The 25756-nt window shown below is 44.5% G+C and overlaps 1 protein-coding gene across 4 annotated transcripts in view; it reads right to left on the bottom strand.

Moving 5' to 3' along the window:
• The window catches only part of LAMA5 (laminin subunit alpha 5), a 230839-nt gene that overhangs the window by 60241 nt on the left and 144842 nt on the right, over nt 1–25756 (bottom strand). For 3 of the 4 annotated variants that reach the window (XM_081010969.1, XM_081010970.1, XM_081010967.1), the window contains 14 exons: nt 25120–25276; nt 21955–22084; nt 16204–16346; nt 16008–16114; nt 15715–15868; nt 14078–14238; nt 12521–12629; nt 11262–11359; nt 9037–9238; nt 7798–7924; nt 3534–3673; nt 3152–3267; nt 1747–1958; nt 493–697 (listed from right to left, as the gene is read on the bottom strand). In XM_081010969.1, the coding sequence (XP_080867095.1) occupies nt 493–697; nt 1747–1958; nt 3152–3267; nt 3534–3673; nt 7798–7924; nt 9037–9238; nt 11262–11359; nt 12521–12629; nt 14078–14238; nt 15715–15868; nt 16008–16114; nt 16204–16346; nt 21955–22084; nt 25120–25276 (2061 nt within the window). The remainder of the gene's footprint in view (nt 1–492; nt 698–1746; nt 1959–3151; nt 3268–3533; nt 3674–7797; nt 7925–9036; nt 9239–11261; nt 11360–12520; nt 12630–14077; nt 14239–15714; nt 15869–16007; nt 16115–16203; nt 16347–21954; nt 22085–25119; nt 25277–25756) is intronic. The other variant, XM_081010968.1, reaches the window with a different exon arrangement.

Below are 25756 nucleotides of genomic sequence, written 5' to 3'. Positions count from 1 at the left end.
GGCTCAGAGAGATCAGAAAACAACAACAACAACAACAACAACAACAACAACAACAACAACAACTTCGTTATTTATTCGCTGCCCATCTGAATGGGTTGCCCAAGCCACTCTTGGCAGCTTCCAGCAAAATATAAAACACCATGAAACGTAAGCACTCAAGGAAGATAGAGGACCACAGGCAATGTTCCCCACTGTGTTGGGGAGGCAGAAAGCCACAAAGGTAGTGTAGCCAAACACACCCACCAATGATATACAAGCACAAGTCCTGTTGAGACCCTGACGGGGAGAAAGAGGCCACCAAAATGTGGCCTTGCTCAGAGTTCACATTCTCACGCAGCTCAACTTTGGGGACCGGCCAAAACCAGAGTTGGCTGAAAGCATCAACTGTCCAGACGAATTTCATTTCTAAAGCGAAGCAGCGCAGAAAGATATTTGGATGCCACTGCAGCTGGCGCCCAATTATGCATGGAAGCAGCGTCCATAATTACCCACCTGCACTGTCCACTGTCTACGTTACATCCTGGCTCTGCTAGATCCTGGGTCCCGGGACTAGAGCAATTGCAGTCCTCACAGCCAACCAGTGGGTGACAGCCAAAGGTCTGGGGCTCGCAGACGATACACTCGGGTTTGATGGTGCGTGGTGGACAGATGCACTGCCCCGTCAGTTCGTCACACAGGCGACTTCCACAGTTGCAGGCTGCAAGTGAAAGCAGGCAGGTGCATATCACAATACACACACACCACATATTAAGCCCAGAATATCTATCTGTCTAGTGGATACTGGAATGTATCTGAATCTGCAAGACACTTCCAATTACATGCCAATAAATAAGTTTAGTAGCACAAGATTCCACTTGCCCACATAGGCCTTGTTCATAAATTCTCGACAGGCACTCTGTAGGAAATTAGAAGCACGTGTGTGTATTTTTCAGCCATTAAATCTAAAGTAGAAACAGAGCTGAGGAAACAACAGCTGCTGTGCTAATTTATTCTGTATATAAAAGACCATCTCAGTGAACAGCCGACTAGCAGGATCCATTGGGGCTGCGAATGGTAAGAAGCATCTTGCTTCTCCTGCTCTCTGGCAAGTGTCTCTTCTGGTAGCGGCCAGAGAGCAACAGCTTGGAACACTGCTGAACAAGGGAAGGCATCTGGAAGAGACTTCTATTTCTGTGTACAAAGATTGACCACAGATGGCCAGGGAATTATGAGCGAAGTTCCTTTTCCACAATCTCGACTGCTCAGAAGCACAATGCATGAAATGGGCAACTGAATATTTGCAGGCTCTGTTGTAAAGTTACTCTGCCAGGGGATAGGCTTGCAATTAATCTCCATGCTTGAATATACATATATGCTTTGCTGGAATTCTATAGCCATGTGTATTTTGCCTGAAGCATTTGTGAGCTGGTTACTAAGTTTGACCATTCCCCCCCCCCACTCATGCCTCCTTCTGGAAAATTTTGCATCCATTTTTTCATTCTGACGTAGTGTCGTCCATGGAGATAATTCCAAAATAGTTCTATGGAAGGAAAGCACTGCATTCAAAACAGGTTCCCAGGCTGCCACTGAAACATAAGGATGAAGGAAAACCCGTAGCCCAGTATTCCATTCACATAATATTGATACAGGTACCCAGCAGCTTCTGGGTAAATTAGTCTGGAAAGCGAAACTGAACGGCATGCAAGTCAGACCTGGAATGCTGTACATATCAGCCCTGAATGGCACAACATCTCTCAAGAGACTCACGTCTGCAGCTGGGGAAACCCCAATAGCCTGTAGCACAGCGGGAACACTCTCGCCCGATGACATTTGACTTGCAAGCGCACTGGCCACCAAACGGCTCACACTGGCTCCTGATGGCTCCTGCCTCGTGGCAGTGGCAAGGCTGGGCCCCGTTGTTGTAAAAAAGAGAGATAGATATGGCAGAGTCCTGGCAGAACTTGGAGGATGTTGCAGGGCTGCAGAGAGAGGGAGAAGTTGCTGTGCTGAGTCTCACAGGAGTACACAGTCCACACATTTAATTCATGAATTATGATTTGTAGCCTGCCCCATTCTGCAGCTTCTCTTTCCAAATCTGGGGGGCTAGAAGCAGAAAGACGCGAACTCTGAGCCTGAGGACACCGAGCTGCTGATTATGGACCAATTAACAGATTCTACATCTGGGCAGCTATATTGTATACATGCAAAATGCACACAAGCACTGACTCCAAGGATGACTGGTGAAACTGGAAATTAAGGGAAGCCACCTTGGGTGTGAGACGTGGAAGACCTGCTTGCTGCATTGCAGGGCTTTTCCCACCTGGCATAGGAGGGTGGATTCCTGACTGACTCCAGCTACAAAAGTTGAGGCTGCTGAAAAGAACATCCTCTCCTCTGCTCTCTCCTTGGGAGTTCTCTGGGCAGCTGCTGTTACCATCCCTGGTCTCTGAGCTGCCCCCGACCAGCCACAAAGAGAGGTGCTTCCTCACACTGCCCCACAGGGGCCTGGTAAGCACCCCCTGGCCAGCCCCAGAGGCACTATTTGCCTGAGGAGCTTATAGCCAGGGCTGCTGCAAAAACAGCTGTTCAAGCCTTTGAGAGGCAGAGATGTGAGAGGGCATCTGAGGAGGGAGGTAAGGAAAGAGGGACAGAGGCCAGTGTTGCCTGTGGCACCCCTGACCATCATTCAAGGCATCCCAGGGTGCCAGGGCCCACTGGTTGAAAACCACTGGGCTGAGGTATTATTTATGGGGGGTTGTTGCTGTTAATTTTTTGTATCTTTATTTCGGATTGTATTATCGATGTGGAATTTGTTCAATTACGGCTGTGCACTTTTGATGTGTTTTGTTAATTGTTTACAACTACTTTGCTATTTTTGTAACTGTATGAACCTTTTCATATTGTAAACCACCTTGATGGTGGTTTTGGCTGTGGAAAGGCGGCATAAAAATAAAATGATGGTGGTGGTGATGATAATAAATTTCACATCAACAATGGGAACTGATGTTAAAGATGAAATCCTGGATGTATTCGTCAAGTTACCCAAAGCCCAGTAGAGGGTTTAGATTTTAGAGTGGCTGGGGAAACCCAGCCAGATGGGCAGGGTAAAAATAAATTATTATTACTTTATTATTATGGTTTTGCAAAGTGGCACCCATTTTTTGTATCTCACTTGATATAAAAGCTGTTGACTCCACAGTTGCTGATGAAATCATAGGACTTGTCTAGTGGTTCTTCTGAAAGGTAGCTGGAACCATAACTGTCTTCAGGAACCACGAGGATATAATCCTAAAAGATCAAACAGCAAATAAACAAACTGGGAACGAACTGGGGAGGCGGATGAGTCAGATGACCCTTGTTACACCACAAAAGAAAATCACATATTCCCTGCCTTTACAAGGTGGAAGGGCTAGCATAATGGATGCCTCCTTCACCTCATACAGAGAAATGCTGTTCTATAAGTGGGAGAGAACATATTTTAGAATTCCCCATTAGTTATTGCAGTCATTCTTGCAGACCTCACACACACACACAAAATTAAGATAGGAACATACCAGCCAAAGGTACCTATTCTCTGGCACACGAATGACCACACTCAAGTCATTATCCGTAATGTCCAAAACAATTTGATTTTCTGAAACTACCAGATTCCGGCAACCATATCCATGTGGGCAGAAAGTAGCATTAGCCTGTCCTGGAAAAAGCCAGAGAGTACATGTCACCTTAAGTTCATCAGGTTCTGCTTTCATACCTTGGAAGTATTCCCCTTTGACAGCAGTCATCTCACACAAGCTTAATGTTCTACAATAGTCTCTCCCAATTTATTACTGTCTAGAACTTTTGGACTACAACTCCTATTATCTCTGAGCTTTGCTGGCTGCGACTGATGGGAGTTGTAGTCCAAAACACTTGGAAGGGTACCAGGTTGCAGAAGGAAGTCCTAGCAGAACATGAGCAGAAATGGAAGAGCTGGTGCTATAATGACTATTATTATTATCTATTTAAGGGCAGCTCCTATGCTGTTGGCTCTAGTCTATGAAACCTTCTGCCACAATAACTCTGTTCAGTCTTTTAAGGTGTCATGGGGCTCCTTTTTGCAGCTGACACTGTAGGAAGCATCCTCCTAGAGTCTGGCTAGCTTATATGCAAAACACTCTTAGGGAGGAAGTCAACATTATGCTATGCCCATCGTCCCAGCAGGGCAAGAATGTCAGGGACTTCCGGTTTAGCGCCTCCGGCAATGGCGGATTTCCTCTGATCGGGAGGAATCCGCTTCGTGGGAATTAGGGTCTGGACCGCCACGGCTAGGCAGAGACCCACCAAAAACCACAGGCGGGAGAAGCCTGTGGACGTGGGATTCGGCTGGCACCTTTTGCGCCTCCCCTACTCACGGGGAAACCCGGTTTCGGGGATCCGGAGCGACGTGGGGTGAGCGGCGCGGTGCTTCGAATCGACTGCTCTTTTCACGAAGTGAAGCCGCATTGCTGTTGCCGGAGAGCACTGACTTTTTCCTGTGGACAATTGGACTTTAAACAACTACCCGTGAGTAGAACAGAAAATTGGACTATGAAACATCTTAATTTGGCACCGAAGCGGGAAGATCTAAACAGGAAGTCCGCCTTCCACTTTTGTAAATAGATTGAAGCAAAGACATTGCAAGCTAAAGTCTGGAAAGTCGTTTGTAAAGGACTAAATTTCCATCAGTTAAAACTACCAAACCCCCCTTGGAAGCAGGAGAAGAGGGGGGAAATCTTAAACTGTTTAAACCTGCAGGAGAGAGAGTAAAGAAAGATAAATTTCCACCGACTTGAACCTGGGAACGGGGTGTCAGAGACAGACGCTTTGGGGAAGTTCATTGACTGTGAATAAAACGTTTTTTGACAGATAGTTAAAAAAGAGAAACATATTGAGTCCAATGTTTCCTTTTGCATTTGAAAGGAACAAAATATCTGAAAAACGAAAGGAATTTTGTTGCTGGATCTGCTTTTAAAAAGACGGATACAAACAGAAATTGTTTCCTCTAGAGGGAGCTTGTGAAACTGTTGCTGGAGTCGATCTGGGGAATTCTACAGCTGTAGAGATTAAAGATCATGAGAACCAGACATTGACCTTGAACAAGAATGTGCCCAGAAGAAGCCTTAGTGCTTGCTTTTTGCAAGACAAGCGCTTTACTGGAACAGCTACATGAGAAGATGGATTTGATGACTGTTACAGTTAGCAATTTTTTTCCCCAAGTGAATTTTTATTGTTTTCCTTACATATTCTTTTCCAACAAATTGTAATAGCACCATACATTCCCTTTGACTCTGCCGAGTCACGACCCCCCTCCCTCCCCACAACTGGTATATTTATCCTCTTTCCATCACACACATCATTCTCATATTAGTACTATTATACATTGGAGGTATTATGTCAATCCTGCTAGTGTCTTGACCTCTTTACAATTCTTCTTTAAATATTCAATAAATTTACTCCAGTTATTTTGGTATCTTTGATCTCCCTGGTCCCGGATCCTCCCTGACAGTTTGGCAAGTTCTGCATATTCTGTCAACTTCGCCTGCCACTCCTGTATAGTTGGTATATCTTGTATTTTCCATCTTTGGGCCAGAAGGGTCCTCATGGCAGCTGTAGCATACATGAACAAATTTTGATCTTCTATTTTAATTTCTGTTCCTATTAAGCCTAACAGACACACTTTCAGTCTTTTGGGGAAAGTATATCTAAATATTTTTTTGAGTTCATTATAAATTGATTCCCCAAAATTTTTTACCTTATCGCAGGTCCACCACATATGGAAATAGTCCCCATCTGCCTTTTTGCATTTCCAATACTTTCTTTCTTTTTTCCTATACATTTTAGCTAATTTTACTGGCGTCAAATGCCATCTATACATCATTTTTAGCAAGTTTTCCTTTAAAGCCATGCATCCTGTAAATCTCAAACCCTCCTTCCATAATCTTTTCCACGCATCCAATTCAATGTTATGCCCAATATCAATTGCCCATTTTATCATTGATTCCTTTACTTCTTCGTCTTTTGTATACCATTCTAGCAATAAACTATACATTCTTGATAAAATTTTATCTTTACAATCTATTAAGTCGATTTGGAATTTCGATTTTTTATCTTCGAACCCATTTCTCTTTTTGTCTTCCTTTAATAAGTCACTGATCTGATGGTATTGCAGCCACCCTGTTAACATCTTTTCAATTTGGTCATATGGTTTGAGCTTTATCCCTTGGACTGTTTTCACAGTTAGCAATTTTGGACAAACAGTGAATACCTATATAGAAACCACTCAGGAACCAACCCAGGAATTTGCTTTGACAGGGCAAGTTGTGCAGAAGACAAAGGAGGAGGTTGTTGCTGAACCTCAAGTAATAGAAATGGAGAGAGCCGAGGCCTTGCAGGAACATAAGTTGTTGTTTCTGACGACTGAACCTGGAGAAAGTCAGATTTGGAGAGATGGAGTACTGTTTGGTTTGGAGATGGGAAGTTGGATAGATCCCCCTATGCGGGGATGTTTCGACTTTTGGGATCTGGTTTTGGGCCAGGGGGAGTTTGGAGTTGTGGGGGCCCTTAACCTCGGAGGGACTTTGAAACATGCCTTCAAATATTTTTTGGATTTCAGCGCTGACTATGGAGAATGGGCTGACCTGTCGAGAAGGGATAAAGACATTGTCAAGTTGGAGTCTCCCCGAGATCTACCCCTCAGTGAGAAAGGAAGGAAATTAAGAATAAGATCAGCAGAAGACAAAGTAAAGTGCAGGTATAAACAGGAAGAAGACCTGCAGAAGGGACATGGAAAAGACTTAAGAGCCTCGGATAGAAGGTCACCAGGTTGATGGACTAGATGGAAGGGATAGAAAGGACTGACAAAACCCGAGACCAGGAAGAAGAGACGACGGATGAAGATTGGAAGAAAGTTTAAAAATTCATTTAGAGAATTATTGTAAATTAATGAGTGTTAGAAAAAATGTTGGAATGAAACTATTTGGCTTTAGTAGAAATGCTAAAAGGAATTATGTATAAATAAGTTTTAAGTTTTAAGCTGTAGGGCTTTTTATGGTAAGATAAGGTTAAAATAAATTAAGGTAATTTAATGACAGAATATAGTGAAAGATGGAAAGGATTTGCTGAGATAATTAATAACTAGAATACAAAAAAGGGAGGTGTGAGGAGGTCGATGAAACAAGTTAACGAAAGATAAAGATTTGGGAATATTGGATTTGTTTTTAAATTTTTTGTTTGTTTTTGTTTTTGGTTTGGATGTATTGTGTGTTTTGTTTTTTTCCTTTTTTTCTTTTTATTGACTTGTATTGTTTAATTCCTTTTTTTGTCTATCTTTTTTCCTTTTCCTTTTTTTTCCCTCTGTAATTTTAAATTCTCAATAAATATCATTAAAAAAAAAAGAAAAGAATTTCAGCTTGCCAGACAGAACAACCCCCACTTTCTCCCCCCACCCCCACATACAGTTCTGGGGATTCTCCAGACCACCCCCCAAGACAAGTTTTTTTGTGGGGGGAGCGTGCAGGGGATGGTAATACTAATAATAATAATAATAATAATAATAATAATAATAATAATATATTTATGCCCCACACATCTAGCTGGGCCTTCCCAGCCACTCTGGGTGGCTCCCAACAGAATTAGCAGCACAATAAACAATCAAACATTAAAAAACTTCCCTAAACAAAAGCCCCATTGCACAGACTTCCGCTGATGGGACTCATTCATTGAACCCCACCCTTAATTTACTATTAATACTGCTTCGCTTGCAGCCCTACAAGCCCCAACACAAACCGGAGGATCACTTACCCTGCCAAATACGTCCACCGTTGATCAACACTTCCACAGGAAAAGTTGGGTGACTGGGCTGGTAACAGTGCAGGATGAAGGCATAACGCCCCAGACTTTGGATGTGGCCATTCAACACAATAGTTGTCTACAAGAAAGCACACGGGCAGAATCCTAAACACTATTGTTTCCTCGTGTCGCTGATTTTTAAATTTCAGGATGCGTCCGCGACTTCAGTCCCGCTTATGTCAGAACCAGCCACCCCAAAGGAAAAGACTGGGATATAAGAATTTCTGCTGGTATTTATTTTCCCTATAAAGGTACCTCCACAAGAAAAGACTGCTAAGTCAGCAGGGGCACATGCCGTGAAATACTCTCCTGTTACATCTGAGGCACTGCCAACATTTCTGTGCTGCTGCTTCTCTGCCCACCTGCTGCGGCCCACTTCAATTAGAGGAAGAGGGTGATGCCCACAAACAAACATCAGAACCAAAACCTCCTTCACATATGGACTTCCTGACACACTGCAGAGGAGTCCTAGGGCTGCATTTCCTTTCGCATTAAAGAAACAACAACACTTACACTATGGATTTTGTGTTGTCTCTAAAGCAGCACTGGCCAAGTTCCACTGGTGCAATGGCACTTTCATTCCCTCTCCTCTCCCAGCATGCCCCCAAAATATTCTCTGGAGGGTCCCTGAACCATCCAGAGTTGATTCTGAGGATGCTCAGCATGCATGGGAGAAGGGGAGGATAATACTCCAGAACGGGAGCACTGGATACCTCCCATAATGTCTAGCTCATAATGTCTTCCCTGGGGCTGCCACTGCCACCACCACTACCACCACCACTGCTGCTGCTTCTCGTGGGTAGGCAGAGCGAGCTTGTCTGCTCCGCTCTCTGGCCCACAGGAGCACCAGGGTGGTGGCGGCAGTAGCAGAGGGAAGATGAACAGCGTGAAAGGGCTGGCCCCAGAGAGGGGCTGCTTAAAATGGCGTTCAGTCAGCTCAGCCCAGCCCAGCCCAGCCCCCTTCCTCCTCTAGGCAGGGCGGGCCGAAGCCAGGAGGGAGGGAGGGAGGGAGGGAGGGAGGAGGCACCGCTGTGGTGTGGGGGGGGGATGGAATGGCGGGGGGGGATGGCGCAGCCCAAACAAACAGAATCCCCACGCTGATCTACGGAGAGTCCGCAGGCCGGATCCTGAAGGCAATTGGGCCTGATCTCAACAAATGCTAGTTTCTAATTTCCTCTTCATCACACTTACCTGGGGAGCCTTTAGCAGGATGAGCTCTGCAGAGGAGTCTAATAAGGTAGGAGGCTGAAGTGGAGCTGCAGGTGGAATAGCCACTGGGGGGACACTGAAGGCATGAATCAGGGGGAAGCCTGGAGCGACTGGTAGTAACTGCCCTTCCTCCAAGACAACTGACTGCGAAATCTTCTGATACCTTGATGGGACACAGGAACTACTTTGGAGGAGAAAAGAAGAAGAATTTTATGGGCTCTGGAGTCAAACAAAAGTCCCATGGGAACACAGCAAGGAAGGGAATTCAAATGCCCATAATGCAAAGCATGCCTTCTACAGGATTACAGGAAGACTTTATTAGATAGGGGACAGCATCTTTCTCCTGGCTCCTATATACAATCTAAAACTTATCTAGTGGCCCCTTATAAACCAACTAAGTTTGTTCTGGTATAAGCTTTTGTGTGTATGCACACTTCTTCAGATACCACGCACACGAAAGCTTAGACCAGAACAAACTTAGCTGGTCTATAAGGGGCTACTAGACAATTCCCCCCCCCCAACTGTGTCAGACCAACACAGCTACCTACCTGAATCTAGAATCTAAAACTTAGTCAAGCTTCACCTAGTCTGGATAAGAGATGGGGAAGGGAGGAGTTCAACTGTAAACTGATACTGCATCCTTTTAGTTGAGCTTCATCCACTAGGATGAAGAAACAATAAGAGAACTAAGGTTTAAGAATCTGCATGATAGGAATCCCCATCATAGGGTGTCCTCCTAGTTCTGAGTGGGAATATACATTTACAAGGGGCTAAGCATATTTATGGAGGGTAGGTCTAGCAAGGGCTATTAACCATTCAAGATCAGATGAAGTAGGTCACCAGGAATCAGTTGTTGGGTTCAAGTTCTGCTCAGAGGCTTCCCAGAGACATCTGATTAGCTATCACAGGGAACAGGACGCTCACTTAGATGGACCTTTCTCCATACTTCCTTTGGAAAATACGTGGTGCCTCTTCTCCTTCATAGCCTCAAGTGCCTACTCTCCTGTGCCAAGTACTAGCTACCCTCCCAATATTATATAGTCTCCAATTCCTGGCAAGAATTAGCTACTGCAGCTGCCCACTGGGATACCTAGATTCAACAGATACCAAGGGCTACTGATGACAATGTTCAGACCAAAGCATACAAATACCATACATACAAAATTCCACAGATCATTCCAAGTGGACTCTCTAATGGAATTTGAGAATTAGCTGTGGAGAATCCTGGACACCCACACCTGACCCCGATACAGTGGTGCCTCGCAAGACGAAATTAATTCGTTCTGCGAGTTTTTTCGTCTTGCGAATTTTTCGTCTTGCGAAGCATGGTTTCCCATAGGAAACCTCAAAAAAGGCTATGACACCGCGTGCTATAAGTTGCTCCTCGAAGTCAAGTCGCAACTGCACCTCTTCAAGCAATGCACCCTGGGTATTAACGGTTTTAAGAAAAAGGAAACTAACTTGCAAGACGTTTTCGTCTTGCGAAGCAAGCCCATAGGGAAATTTGTCTTGCGAAGCAACTAAAAAAATGAAAAACTCTTTCGTCTTGCGAGTTTTTCGTCTTGCGAGGCATTCATCTTGCGAGGTACCACTGTAGTAGTTAAATGGTGCTTGAGCACTCTTTACACTGTCTTGCAAGATACTACCTGCAAGTGAAATGAAGCATAATGTGACTTCACTTGCTCTGATCCAGTCATTCAAGGTTACCCTTGCTTCTTCTCCTGTCCTTCACACTTGTCTTTTGTTTATGTTAACTCTTGTAAAGCACCATACATGCTGACCTTATTAACTAATTAAAATACAATACCACCCATAACCCATTAAAATAAGACGATGGCATATAAAGCCTAACACAAGTGTGGGGAACCTCTGGACCCCCAGATGTTTCTGAACTACAATTTCCATCAGCCCTAGCAAGCATGACCAGTGGACAGGGATGATGATGGGAGCTGTAGCACAGCAACATCTGGAGGGCCAAACATTTGCCACACCTGGCATAACACAAGGCGCCATGGCAGTTACTCTGGGGCACGTTCGTCTTCAATCATTTGAGAACTCTTTAAGCCATTAACAGGATCTAGTGAATGGTTTTTGAAGCATTTAATGTGCACTGTAGCACCGTTAAAACTAGACTTGGTCAATTGCCTGGGTGAGAGACCAATGGAAGCTCCGGTTTTAAGCATAATACATTTTTTAAAGATCTTTACCTGTTTGGTGAGAATGCTCCATGGACACTGATGCAGTGAACATTTGGTTCCACAAACTCTAATGTGAATTGTTCATATGGGATGAGGTACACTTTGTGCTAAAGACAGAAGAGAAGGGAAAACAAGGTTGGGCATGGTGGAGAGGAGAACCACTCGTGCTTTTGCTTCTAGGTCTGTGCAAATATTACTTTTAGAAACATTTTATGTAGGACAATTTAGAACTCTCACATTTGCTGTTCACACAACAAAACACCCACCTATGGAGGAATGCAGCAGGTGTCTGTGTGATGAGACAAAATCTGTTTCACATTTTGTCTAGTCCCAGAACTAACAGCTGCAGTCTACTCTGTGTCCTCACAAGATATGTTACGAGAATGGTTACTGGCTCATATCACCAGATGCTGTGATGTTTGCATCAGCATTTCCTAGTAAAAGCTTCTTTGCCAAGAAAGTGACTTTTTATTGTGGTGAACTTCCATATTCCTCCAGAAACTAGATCTAGATAATTCTGATGCAAACTCCATAATTATTTCCCAGAAACTAAATTGAAATAATTCTGGTGCTACCTATGATATGAAAATATAAGGGAAGGATGAATAGATTCCCTTCCTAGTAAGGGGGAAATGGGAAGACTAAGGCCATAGACTAACAGTGGGATAGACCCACCAAGTTTGCCAAAGCAAAAAACATTATTCATCTTGACTGCTTCTCAAGAGCAAAAGAAACCTTTTCCTGTCACTGAACTGAGAACATAAACACAGAAATCTCTTTCAGAGCTTGCATCATGCCTTCCTACTCCTTGGCTCAGACTGTGTCTGCTATGTACTGAGTTGAATAGGATCCAAATTGCAGCAGTCTGATTGGTCCTAGAACAATAGGATCCAGAATGCAGCAGTCTGATTGGTCCGCAGGAGCCACCCAATCCAACTCCAGGTGGAAGTGAATCCGCAACCTGATTGGCCTACAGAAGAATCCTGGAACTAGCCAATCACAAGGGGCCCATTGTGTAAATAATGTATATAAAGCAGACATTTCAGGGGAACTTCCATTCCTCACTACTATGAGCTGAATAAAGAGCATGAAATCCACACTCGACTCCGAGTATATTTCAGTGTCCAAAGTTGGTTTCCCATCTCCAATCTTTCCCCACCCCACAGCCACTAATATTCCTCCTCTTCCACTTGCCCCCACCTTCGAATTGTCAGGTTTGCTGTAGACATTTTGCCACAGTCTGGCAATGCTTTGCTTCAAAGGCTTACCAAGAAAAAGTGGGCCTGATCTGCAGAGAACTGAATCGTAGCTTTGGTGGCCAGATCGAAAGCTGCCAAGCGATTTAGCGAATCTAAAACTATCCCACGGCAGAGGAAACTGCAAGACAAAAGCAGAGGTCAAGCTCAAGGATAGTCTTATCCTGCCAAGTACTCTTCCCCACCCCACCCCCTTGGTGGTTTCCCTTGTAACTCTTTGAATTGCTTTCTTTGAGTAATAGCATCGGGGTGTTTCCCAAGGATATCCAGGTCTTCGTTTCCTATCGTTAAGTTCATGGGCTGAAGTTGAAGGAGTTCCCAGACAATTCCATAAATCTGTCATTTATATAAATACTGTCTAGTTGCTTAAATAGAGCACCAAGGCTTAGGATGCTCCTGCTATTTTCAATTTCACCCCTCCTTATTCTGAGAACATGGACTCTTGGTCCAGGTTTCTGGCACTGGTATATGCAATACTAAGAGCCCGTGCCTTTCACACAACTGCATGGAACGCAAATTGACTTCAGACCATTCAGTCCTTGCTTATTGTATCCTGTACAATATCATGAGTAGGCAACCTAAGGCCCGGGGGCCGGATCTGGCCCAATCGCCTTCTAAATCCGGCCCACGGACAGTCAGGGAATCAGTGTGTGTTTTACATGAGTAGAATGTGTCCTTTTATTTAAAATGGATCTATGGGTTATTTGTGGAGCCTGCCTGGTGTTTTTACATGAGTAGAATGTGTGCTTTTATTTAAAATACATCTTTGGGTTATTTGTGGGGAATAGGAATTCGTTTATTAATTTCCCCCAAAAAATATAGTCCGGCCCCCCACAAGGTCAGAGGGACAGTGGACCGGCCCCCTGCTGAAAAAGTTTGCTGACCCCTGCTGTATATCCTCAAAGGAGGTAGAGGCTTCATATAAGTTACTCTCCCCCATTCCACTTTTATTCTCACAATAGCCCTGTGGGTCAGGCTGAGAGGCTGTGACTGACCCAAAGCTGTGACTGACCCAGAGTGGGGATCTGAACCTTCATCAATCCAGTCTTAAGTTTGGTACTCTAACCTCTATATGCTACATTGGCTCGGCAAAGCAGGAAGTAGTTATTATACTGTGTAACAGGACAGGCAGACTATCAACTCATTGCCTCCCCTCCCTAGTTGAGCAATAACCATAGGCTGCATTGTCCTGCTCTCTATTTCTGTGGCTTCTTTACTAAATCCCTGTTAATTTCCCTGCAAAGTCTCCAGCAGACACTTTAGAAGTGTGCTGAAGATCCCCACAGCCTTGATCTCTCTCGCTTGGTCTTCCTTCACTCAGCTGCTTTGAAAGAGATAATGCAAGTTAATTGCATGGGACGGATCTTTGTTTTGGCCCAGTTATAACCAAGGAAATTTAAACAGATGCTTACAGCTCAAGAAGGCTAACTGCTAATTCTGAGACAACCCCCACAATAACAACAGTAAAATGAAATAGCAAGAAAGCTCGAGTCACAAACTATGCAACATAATGAGGAGTGTCTGTTCCTCCATTAGGACCGCACTCTGTCTTTCATCTTGAGGGCATACCTGTACTTGCAGGTGTATATAAGGAGAGTGCCCTGCTGAACGGCAAGCTGCGGTGAGCTGACCGCGACATTGATTGTTTGTGGAGTATCCTCAGTGGCATATTCAACCAGGAGCGCATACTTCCCTGGCTGGGGTATGGCAATTGACAGCTGTATTTCCACCTGCACACAAGAATGAGCAGATATTAGGAGAAAAGCACATTATACTGGGGCTCAGGAGGTCCTGACATAAATCTAAATCTATGCTTCGAAACAAGCACACTATGAAATCTCATACAAGTCAACTTTTGGCATGTCATCTTCCATGTTCCAGGAAATGTTTTGGGGGGAATTATGGTGCATTAAGACACATATATGAAATTAAACCAGAATTGAAATATGTGTATCTTTTGTTGTAACGGGACAGAAACACGATAGAAGCCAGAAGCCATGTTTTTCAACGCCAGCATTGCATTTTCTGGGGGAAAGCACTCCTGCAGAAGAAAACATTAAATTAGAATCAGCCTAGCAGTACAATCCTATTTTCAGTTACTTGGAAGCTAAGTCCCACTTAGGACTTATTCCACAATAAGCAAGCAGAATTGCAGTCAACCCTTCTGCATCTGACTCTTCTGTTTGTAGGCCAAGAAACAGAATTCATGATCTATGAATTCTATAGTTGTTTAACAATTGCCTCTGAGGTGTCTGGACTATGGCTATTAGTCTGAACTTAAGAGAAGAAGAAAAAGAGTTTGGATTTGATATCCTGCTTTATCACTACCCTAAGGAGTCTCAAAGTGGCTAACAATCTCCTTTCCCTTCCTCCCCCACAACAAACACTCTGTGAGGTGAGTGGGGCTGAGAGACTTCAGAGAAGTGTGACTAGCCCAAGGTCACCCAGCAGCTGCAAGTGGAGGAGCGAGGACGCGAACCCGGTTCACCAGATTACAAGTCTACTGCTCTTAACCACTGCACCACACTGGCTCCCAGATGCACTCCCCACATCTCAAGAACCTAAGACGAGCCCTGCTGGATTGGATCCAGTTGGGTCCATCTAAGTCCAGCATCTATAGATTCCCAAACAGGAAGCCCCCAAGTAGGAGATGACGCCAACAGCCCTCCCTTGCTGTTGCTCCCCAGCTGCCCATAATTCAGTGGCGTTCTGCCTCTCAACATGGAAATTTCATGTGGCCATTATGTATCATCAACAGATCTGGCCAGTTAAAAGTACTTCCCAAAAGGCATCAGGGACAGTGCTTAGATTAACGCGAGGTGACCAATGGGGAGAAAGAAATTCATGCTACCTGGAGAAGAGTGCAATGCTTCTTAATTAATACAATTAATGTATTTTTAATCTTTGTTGGAAGCCACCCAGAGTGGCTAGGGAAACCCAGCCAGATGGGTGAGGTACAAATAAATTATTATTATTATTATTATTATTATTATTAGCTAGAGAGCAGCACTACAAGTTTTCAGTGGTGAATAATAATAATAATAATAATAATTTATTATTTATACCCCGCCCATCTGGCTGGGTTTCCCCAGCCACTCTGGGCGGCTTCCAACAAAACACTAAAATACAATAACCTATTAAATATTAAAAGCTTCCCTAAACAGGGCTGCCTTTAGAATGGCATCAGTGTGAGCAGGACCACTTACATCTCTTCCATTGCATTCCACCATCTCAGGGTACGTAGGCAAAACCTGCACTTTCGGACAGGGTCTCGGCAAGCTGTTGTCCACCTTACATATAGCATCGTCTCCTGACCCAAAGGGGAACTGCTCCACAGGCACGTACTTATACAGGAGGCAGCTAGAAAGGAAGAGGAATAGCTTTTTTCTCTCTCTCAGTATAAAGGTGTCTGCTAGAATGAAGTACTGGAAATCTGAGCCAAGGAAATCGGCTCCAGTACGATCTAATCCTATAGCAAAGATGAAAATGGAAGCCTTACTTCTGACCAACTTGTTCAGGAGATGGGCCGTAGGTGCAAGGATCTGAGACTCTGAGCTGCAATATAGGAGCCTCGTAGTAGGAACTGGGCAACAGGACCATGTAATCCTGGAAGGAAGGGTAAAAATGCAAGACTTAGTTTTTCTCGCCACGGTCCTGACCCAAAGGGGAGAAAAGGGGAGGACGGCCACCCTTACCAGTAGTACATCCTCGACTTCAATGACCAGAGACCACACATTAGGACTCAGCACAAACGGCTCCCCAAAGCTGTTCTGAGGAACAGTGACAAAAGCCGGCTCTTTTGTGGGCACAAATACAATCTGCTTTGTCTGTTCTGTATCTGCAATTGGGGGGAAAAAATCAGCTTTCATTTCCATCTAGAAGGTGTGCGAGATTTCTGGAGTGGTTCCGAGGAGTTTCAAAAGTAAGTAAGTAAATTTTTATTTATACCCCGCCCTCCCCGGCCAAGACTGGGCTCAGGGCTGCTAACATCAAATATCAAATACATTAAAACACAATCAAACAATTGATTAAAATACAGCTTAAAAATTAGAATCAGGATAAAATTAAATGACTGCCCACAAATTGCAACCATAGTCGAACGGAGGAAGAGTTTCCAAGTTAATTCTCTGTGGTTTCGTCTTCCTCGTGGAAAAGGAGACCATGTGCACCTGGTGAGCAGCTTGCCATGTTCCATATGCATGTGTCTAGACCAGGGGTCAGCAACCTAAGGCCCATGGGTATGATTTTCGGCATCTGGGCATGCACAGAAGCGATTTCTGGCGCTGCGGATATGTGCAAATGCTATTTCTGGCGTGGCGCTGCGCCGGTCTGGCCCATGGAGGATCTCTGAGGGAGTAATCCGGCCCATTCCTGGTAAGCCTTGCTGACCCCTGGTCTAGACCTTGTGTCTCAACACACCCTCAAAAGATTCCATTAACAGGTTGATGTTGCAAACTTTGCAATATCCAGGTGTCTCAGCTTCGCAAAGAAAGGAGGAAGCTTACAGTCGAAGTATACAGTGGTACCTCGGGTTACATACGCTTCAGGTTACATACGCTTCAGGTTACAGACTCTGCTAACCCAGAAATAGTGCTTCAGGTTAAGAACTTTGCTTCAGGATGAGAACAGAAATCGTGCTCCAGTGGTGCAGCCGCAGCGGGAGGCCCCATTAGCTAAAGTGGTGCTTCAGGTTAAGAACAGTTTCAGGTTAAGTACGAACCTCCGGAACTAATTAAGTCCTTAACCCGAGGTACCACTATACTTGGAATGCATAGCTTGTTTGGAGCCCACTGTTATTTCTAGCTGAAAACTGTGTTCTGTATCCATTGTTGAAAACTGAATTCTTTGCAACAATGTCTACAGCTGCCCCCGATGAAAAACATTCACTCAAAACAAAATAAACTGAATATAAAATACAGTCATACCTCAGGTTACAGACGCTTCAGGTTGCATTTTTCGGGTTACGGACCCGCCAAAACCTGGAAGTACCGGAACAGGTTACTTCTGGGTTTCAGCAGTCGTGCATGCACAGAAACACTAAATTGCGCTTTGCGCATAAGCGCTGAATCGCAACCCACACGTGTGCAAATGCACCCCTGCGGGATGCAAACGCTGTGGGTTGCGAACGTGCATCCCGCACGGATCACGTTCGCAACCCGAGCGCCCACTGTAAACGAGTAAAATTAATCTTTACTGTACCCTGGATGCCTCCTTACTTGTTATTGTTTTATATTGCTGCTGTCCTTCAACACATAAAAGAAGCTGGATGGATGGGTCATACTCTTCCAATGATGTAAAGGTAAAAGGTAAAGGACCCCTGGACAGTTAAGTCCAGTCCAATTTGACTGTGGGGTGCAGCACTCATCTCACTTTTCAGGCCAAGGGAGCCGGCATTTGTCCACAGACAGCTTTCCGGGTCATGTGGCGAGCATGACTAAACTGCTTCTGGTACACGGAGGACAGTGACGAGTGCCAGAGCGCATGAAAACACCGTTTACCCTCCCGTCATAGCGGTACCTATTTACCTACTTGCACTGGTATGCTTTCAAAATGCTAGGTTGGCAGAATCTGGGGCAGGACAACGGGAGCACACGCCATGGCGCGGATTGCATTAGAAAGACCCACACAATTGTTTTGCCTGCATGGTTTGCAATATTCTTTTCCTGTTTTATTTATTTTTAAACCATTTGATGGTATTATTTCATCTTATTGCTAACTGCCTTGAGAGCAGCTGTGCTGAAGGTTGTGATGTATAAATCTAACAAACAAACAAAACATTTGCAGAGAGACATACAACAGGAACAAGAGATAGTACCCCTTCAGAACCAGGTCCAATCTCCTCCCCATCTCTCTCCCCCCCCCCCCCACAAAGTAGGGCAACCTTAACAGACAGTGAGATGTGGTATATATTCATCTTGCAAACGGGGAGAAAAGAGTAAAGGGATACTGACTTTCCTCAGTGATTGCAGTCCTATAATGAATACTAGCAGAAGTGATTGCTGCAAGAGCACAGACGATAAAGGCCAATCTGTACGCTGTCCTTAAAGTATCATTAATAAAGAACAGTCAATAATGAAAACATATTCAGGGAAATTTAAGGGATTATCAAGTTAGCAGAAATAAGTGTCCCTGTTAGCAAAGTCAATGCATTTAGGTGAAGTCTCTTGCACAAACAATCCTTATCATATCAGATAGCCTTAAGAATAAAGCCATTTATTTCCAAGAAGCAAAAGATTTTTTTAATCAAGTTAGGATCCTTTTTGGGGGTGGGGGTGGGGCATGCACTCATCCTCCACTTCATCTGAGTGTATCACACACATCACACTGCACAACCTGGCCACAAGGAAAGCAAATCAGCCAGCAAACATGGAGATAAATTGTATTTAAATCATTAGCATATGGCCCAATTAACATTCTCCCCTGGGCAGGTAACAATAAAAGGTTTAAAAAAAAAATCCCCAAAAATCAAAAGGAATGAAACCAACTGCAAAACTAACTAAATAAAACAATCAGCGGTAAAACGTGTGTCAACACAGCAGAGCTAAAACACCCAAGATCTTATAACATGTTCTCCTTTTCCATCATAAAAGCTAACTCTTTTCAAGGCACAGAAGCTATCTGCGACAGACGTGTATCACATGATCCCCAGAGGTGTTCACATTCCAGTTCTCATACCTTGTCAGAATGACCACCACATGGAAGGAGCCTAGACTGAGGGTGCTATCAGAAAGCAGTGGTGATTAGTGCCTTTGGGGACTTGTGGGGCAGAGGACACTGACAAACTGGAACGTGTCCAGAGGAGGGCAACCAAAATGGTCAAAGGCCAGGAAACGATGCCTTATGAGGAATGGCTAAGGGAGCTGGGCATGTTTAGCCTGGAGAAGAGGAGGTTAAGGGGTGATATGATAGCCATGTTCAAATATATAAAAGGATGTCACATAGAGGAGGGAGAAAGGTTGTTTTCTGCTGCTCAAGAGAAGCGGACACGGAACAATGGATCCAAACTACAAGAAAGAAGATTCCACCTAAACATTAGGAAGAACTTCCTGACAGTAAGAGCTGTTCGACAGTGGAATTTGCTGCCAAGGAGTGTGGTGGAGTCTCCTTCTTTGGAGGTCTTTAAGCAGAGGCTTGACAACCATATGTCAGGAGTGCTCTGATGGTGTTTCCTGCTTGGCAGGGAGTTGGACTCGATGGCCCTTGTGGTCTCTTCCAACTCTATGATTCTATGATTCTAGGGCAGGGGGACCCTACAGTAACTGGAGCTACAGCCGATTGATAGGCAGATCCCATCTTCTTCCCTGCTGAGTTCTGCAAGGACCACACAGAGACGAAGGCATAGGAAGCTGACGGACAGTATCACTCCTTTCTGGTTGTAACTAAGAAGGCAGTTGGTGGCTGGCTGAAGGTGAACTGAAATTGGACCAGTCACTACTGGTCAAAATCACTGCTGTTACACACCTTTCTCATGCTTCCTGTTCAGATAGCATCATATCAAAAGGTAAACTTCACATTTTCCCCACCCAGGTCCAGAAGATGAGCAAGTTGTCGGCACTTCAGGAACCAACACAATTTCCAATTTCCAATGTGGTAACGTCACAGAAGGAACAGGAAGCACTGGTGACTTGTGCATCTTGTCCCTGAGCGCTCAAGAGAATGGCCAAACTCAATTCTAGAAGCGCTGGGGTGGGGGTGGGGGGCCTCAACTTATTTGTATGTTTTATTTGTTAAATTTGTATGTTTCCTGAAATAATATCATAAATTTCATATTGAAATACGTTAGCTGCATTTCTTTAATGAAATAAACTTGTGTTTTATAAATGCATGTAAAAAGCGCCTCTTTAATGACATAAAAATGTCCTTTTAAGTTCAGTGAAAACATTCCCAACAGTGCCTGGAAATGCCACTTCTGTGCAGACTTTGCCAGCAACAGTGCTATAATGCAGTGCTCCACGGACTAAATCGTGAATTCCTTTTTAATAAATCAGCTACTGCAGCCGCCTATTGAGATAAGAGTTGCTCCCCTTCTGAATCAATAAAAGTGAAAATCGGCACCCCTGAAGGTAAAAGTTATATGGCTAAAAATGAACTCTATTAACAAAATTGCCTCCCCGCCCCACTTTCAGAAAAGCCTTCCATTGCCCAAACATAATATTTCAAGGCTAGCACTACGGTAGCAATTGCAGTTAACTCTGCTGTCAGCATGAATGAGGATTTGAAAGTGAGCTGAGGAACTGGAAGAGTTACCATGCACCAGGCTAGACATAAAATTGACCAGCTTTCTTGCATTCCACATTTGCATATATATGCCACAGTGTGGCTAAAGCAGCAAAGAACTAAAACTACATCCCATTAGTACATCCCATTCCACAGGCTGCCAGTGGAATCCTTCCTGACTGCTACTGCAATCAAAGCACGGGGTTCAAACAATATTTTCCTTATCTTTCAGACATACGGGATATGATCTAGTTAAGCTTGTTTGTTTTATCAGGATTGCAGGCAACTAAGTTCTACTCAGACCACACCCACTGAAATCGATAAAACTAAGTCAGCCATGCCTATTAATTTCGATGGGTCTACTGTGAGCATTGAATACAATCCATAGACGATTTTATTTGTTTTAAAGTCTTCTCCCTATACAGTGGACGCTTGGATTCCGAACATGATCCGTGCGGGAGGCGCGTTCGCAACCTGCAGTATTCACAACCCACAGCGGTGCATCTGCGCATGCACGGGTTGCGATTCAGCACTTCTGCGCATGCGCAAAGCATGATTTAGCGCTTCTGCGCATGCGTGACCCCCGAAACTCAGAAGGAACCCGTTTGATACTTCTGGGTTTCGGCGGGTCCGTAACCCGAAAAAACGCAACCTGAAGCGTCTGTAACCGGAGGTATGACTGTACTTCACCTCTTCAGAATGCAATTCACTGTGAATGACGATTGTAATGATTTGGAAGAAAAATAAGAACATAATAATAATAGCCTGCTGGATCAAAGCCATCTAAATGTTACTTTGCCTTGTTTAACACCAAAGAGAAACAAATTCCCTCTTAACATCCTCTGGTCAACAGGCTCAAAAAATGGGACTCAAGCTGTAACTTAACAGTTTAGCACTAAAATCCTACCTCATCATATTTTCCCAGTCACAATGATCAATTATCACAGTTTTATATACAATAAGCATTTGCAGAAAACAAAACAAACTGAATTGCTGAGGATGTTCACTGGTTTGAAGGCACACTTAAGCAAAAGCCTGAGTGAGGAGAGGTATGAATACAAAGCATAACAATTATTGGGCTTTCTCCTCAATTCTAGAACAGTATATGAAAATAGGTTGCTTCAGAAAATGCTTTGTTTGATCAGCAACACAGAGCAGCTTGAGAATGGAAACCGCGACAACAGATCAATTATGGAATTGGGGGGACAAGAGAAATCTGGGGTCCTTACCTCTCCTTCGTGGCTGATAAGCTGTAATTTTGCCGTACACAGTGGCACTTCCTGAGTTAATATATCTCAAGATGACATGGAAGAGATAGATCTCCGCTTCTCTGACCCGCACTGTGACTTTGACTTTGTTCTGCAAAAGGTGAAAAAGCACATCGGGCACATTATCATTGCAGGGCAGACAGCGAGTCTGTTACCTGCCCTGCCTGTCTCTCTCTCTCTGTCTCTCTCTTTGCCTCGCTAGGTTCCCCACCCTTTGTGGTTCCTAAGAGCAAACTGCTTGAGGAGATCCAAAATCTACGAAATGAGTGGTGGTGGTGGTGGCTTTTGGGGAGGGAGAAGAAAAACGCTGCTTTGCAAGAAAAAGCAAAGGTCGGCTCCTTTATCAACTGGTTTTCGAAAGGGGTTAGTCTAGAAGTGAAAAATGCACTTACAGTTGCCACAAACATTAAACTTTCCTTCCTCAAGGCCTGAGACCCTCCCTTCCACATTTGCAGGCCCCCGGTTGACGTAGCGGAAGACGAGGCGGAACAGGTCAGGGGAGGTCACACTGAGGGTCACCACTACCTTGGGCTGGTGGGAGAGAAAGGGGAGAGAAGCAGAGCACACCTTAAATAAACCTCCACCGTCACCTGCCACCAGCCACCAGCTCAAGCACAGCACTCCCGTATTCCTGCTCCCAAAAGCAGCATGCCAAAGCAGGTGAGGAAATCAAGCCAGCCCCATCCTGCTCTTAATGGGATGGCCTGGAAAGATGCCTCTGAAACACTCGCTGCACATTCCACTAAGGCTATCTATCCAGCCAGAAACAGACATTCCATAGTCAAGAGCCGAAGGGAGAAAAGGGAGAGACGAGAGAAGATGACTTCTAAAGAGAAGCACACCGAGTGCATACAAAATTCATAACCCATTGCCACAAGGTGCAGTGATGGCCTGCCGCTTAGATGCCATTAAAGGGGGAGGAGATGCGGGTGGTGCTGTGGGTTAAACCACAGAGCCTAGGGCTTGCCGATCAGAAGGTCGGCGGTTCGAATCCCCGCAACGGGATGAGCTCCCGTTGCTCAGTCAGTCCTTGCTCCTGCCAACCTAGCAGTTCGAAAGCACGTCAAAGTGCAAGTAAATAGGTATTGCTCTGGCGGGAAGGGAAACGGCATTTCCGTGCGCTGCTCTGGTCCGCCAGAAGCGGCTTAGTCATGCTGGCCACATGACCCAGAAGCTGTACGCCGGCTCCCTCGGCCAATAAAGCGAGATGAGCGCCGCAACCCCAGAGTCAGTCACGACTGGACCTAATGGACAGAGGTCCCTTTACCTTTAGGCAAAATCACAGGGTCTGATTCAACAGGGCTCTGATGTCCTTAGGAAGGCTGCTTCCTATTTTGCAAGTAAAAATCACAAAAGTGGCCCTGCAAATAATTCCTAACACTAACATGGGAAAAGTTTACACATCAGTCTGATTGTGAGAAAGATGTGGATAGGAATGCCAATGGGTGGTTAAGGACACCTATATCCAGTGTTGTTGTTTTTTTAATTCAGGGGGTACTCAAAAGTACGCAGTACCAGCACCTCTCTTTTTTTGGTTAAAAGGTGTGGCACTTACTGTAACAACTTAATGGTGAGTTCTGGCACCTATTTTTCTAGCGGGGGGGGGGGGGAAGCACGGCATGTATCTTTCTTGAAAGCAGATGTGCACATACACACAACTCTCTGTGATATTAAGACTGCATGCAAACTTTCAAAAATCTCAAAATCATCACTACATCATAAAAAATGTGTGGGCATTATGAGCCTAAAATTAATTTTGCTCTTGTATCTCCTGGCATTTATAAAGACTGCCATGTTTGAGACATTAACTGATTGGAAAATGCAAGTGGAAAGACTGGGAGTTGTCCACACCAATGGGCTGGCATCAAGAATCCATGCAAATCAGATTAACCACGTGCAAACAGAATATGCGGATTAGCTGTGGTGCTCCAGTTCAAGCTGACATTTCCGAGAAGGCTAAGCAAGGCATGTACCTCTCTCCAAGAAAGCTGGGGGTTTCTATAGCAAGACAAAAGACTACCTTCAAAGGTTCATTTGCACCTTTCAGACAGTAACTAAATTGTCGAATGAGCACTTTTGTGAGCCTCTGGCTATTAAAGGCTAAGAGTGGGACTGTAACAATGGCACAAGGAATGAGAGAGCAGGCACCATAAAAAAAAAATTTAAAGAGAACAAGGAAAGTCTGTCCTTAAGCTCATTTTCCTAAGGGGCAGAAATAAAACAAAAATAATCTTTAATCTAAGAACCCTCTCCTAAAGAATAAAGTCATATAAGAGAGTTTCAAATGAACCACACAGACCACACATAAACACTTTCTCTCTGTGAGGTCTCCAGATTTCAGAGAGTAACAACATCTCAGGTGGGAGCAAGCTCAGCAGATGTTACAGTCTCATTCTCTTGTCATTCAAGCATACAAAAGCCTGAAATAAACAAGCCACCCTCTTCAACAGATGAAAGAGCAACTAAAGCCACATGCAGCACAGGAAAAAGCAAAGAGGGTTTTCCTTTCCTTTGAGGAGCAGGGAGATGTTATGCAGAGTTGCAACAGGAAGAGGGAGAATAGCCCTTTAGGAGACCTGTTTGTGTGTTGTCTTTCTAACTGGCAGTCCCCTTATATAGTTCCTGCCTGGCCATCTCCCCCTAAATGAACTAAGGCTGACATAATGAAGCGGTTCCAGGACTTGGGACCTCTCCTATCATCCCGCTGTTCTCTTTCTAAGCCTAAAGAGCACATTAGCACGAACAGGCTTTCAGTGTAGAAGCATATGCACACAAATATGGAGCGACTGCTTGCATTGGGCTCTGTCTGTTTTTAGGAGTCCCTTTGGGTAAAATGCATAGGAGATCTCTCGTCTTGAAAGTCACTTCAAACACCACATATTTCCAATAGTGCAAGCACTTACACATATTAAAATCTTGAAACTCATGCATGGATCATGCATTATTTCATTGCAGGAACATTTGGAGTACAGATGATGAGTAGCTGCAGCTGACTGCAGCTTCTCAGCATGCATATATTTTTTATCCTTTTCTCTGTGTGGAAGTGCTTTGCTCTTGTGAAATCCATAACATTTGAAGCTGCCTTTACTATCTGCCCAAGGAAAGAGGTGGGGAGTTAAGGCCTACCTGGATGGAAGACATTTGTGCATATCCTCTCCAGCTGAAATTCTCAAATTCCAAGGGGTTGTAGCCAAATCGAACAGGCCGTCCATCCAGTGTAGTCCCCTCTTCCAGCTCGTATTTCAGGTGATGAAGGTCAGGGATATAATGGTCTATTGCTGGTCTGCAGATAAAAAGTGAGGCACACTCTTAACAGCCTGGGTTTCCATCTGCACCACAATGTAGGAAAGACTCAGCTTCAACATGTCTGGGATGAACTAAGCAAGCAAAAACCCAAACTAGTACAGTGGTGCCCCGCAAGACGAATGCCTTGCAAGACGGAAAACCCGCTAGACGAAAGGGTTTTCCGTTTTTGAGTTGCTTCGCAGGACGAATTTCCCTATGGGCTTGCTTCGCAAGACGAAAATGTCTTGCGAGTCTTGAGATTTTTTTTCCGCTCCCCCCCCCCTTTATCTAAGCCGCTAAGCCTGTAATAGCCTTTTAGCAGCTAATCCGTTAAGCCGATAAACCTTTAATAGCCGCTAAACCGCTAATAGCGCTAATCCGCTAATAGGGTTGCTTCGCAAGACGAAAAAACCGCTAGACGAAGACACTTGCGGAACGGATTAATTTTGTCTTGCGAGGCACCACTGTATTTAGTCAA

Source organism: Podarcis pityusensis (assembly GCF_964106645.2).
Source record: "Podarcis pityusensis genome assembly, chromosome: 6".
NCBI lineage: Eukaryota > Metazoa > Chordata > Lepidosauria > Squamata > Lacertidae > Podarcis > Podarcis pityusensis.
The sequence above is the reverse complement of the archived record's forward strand: the minus strand, read 5'-3'. Positions and strand labels throughout refer to the sequence as shown.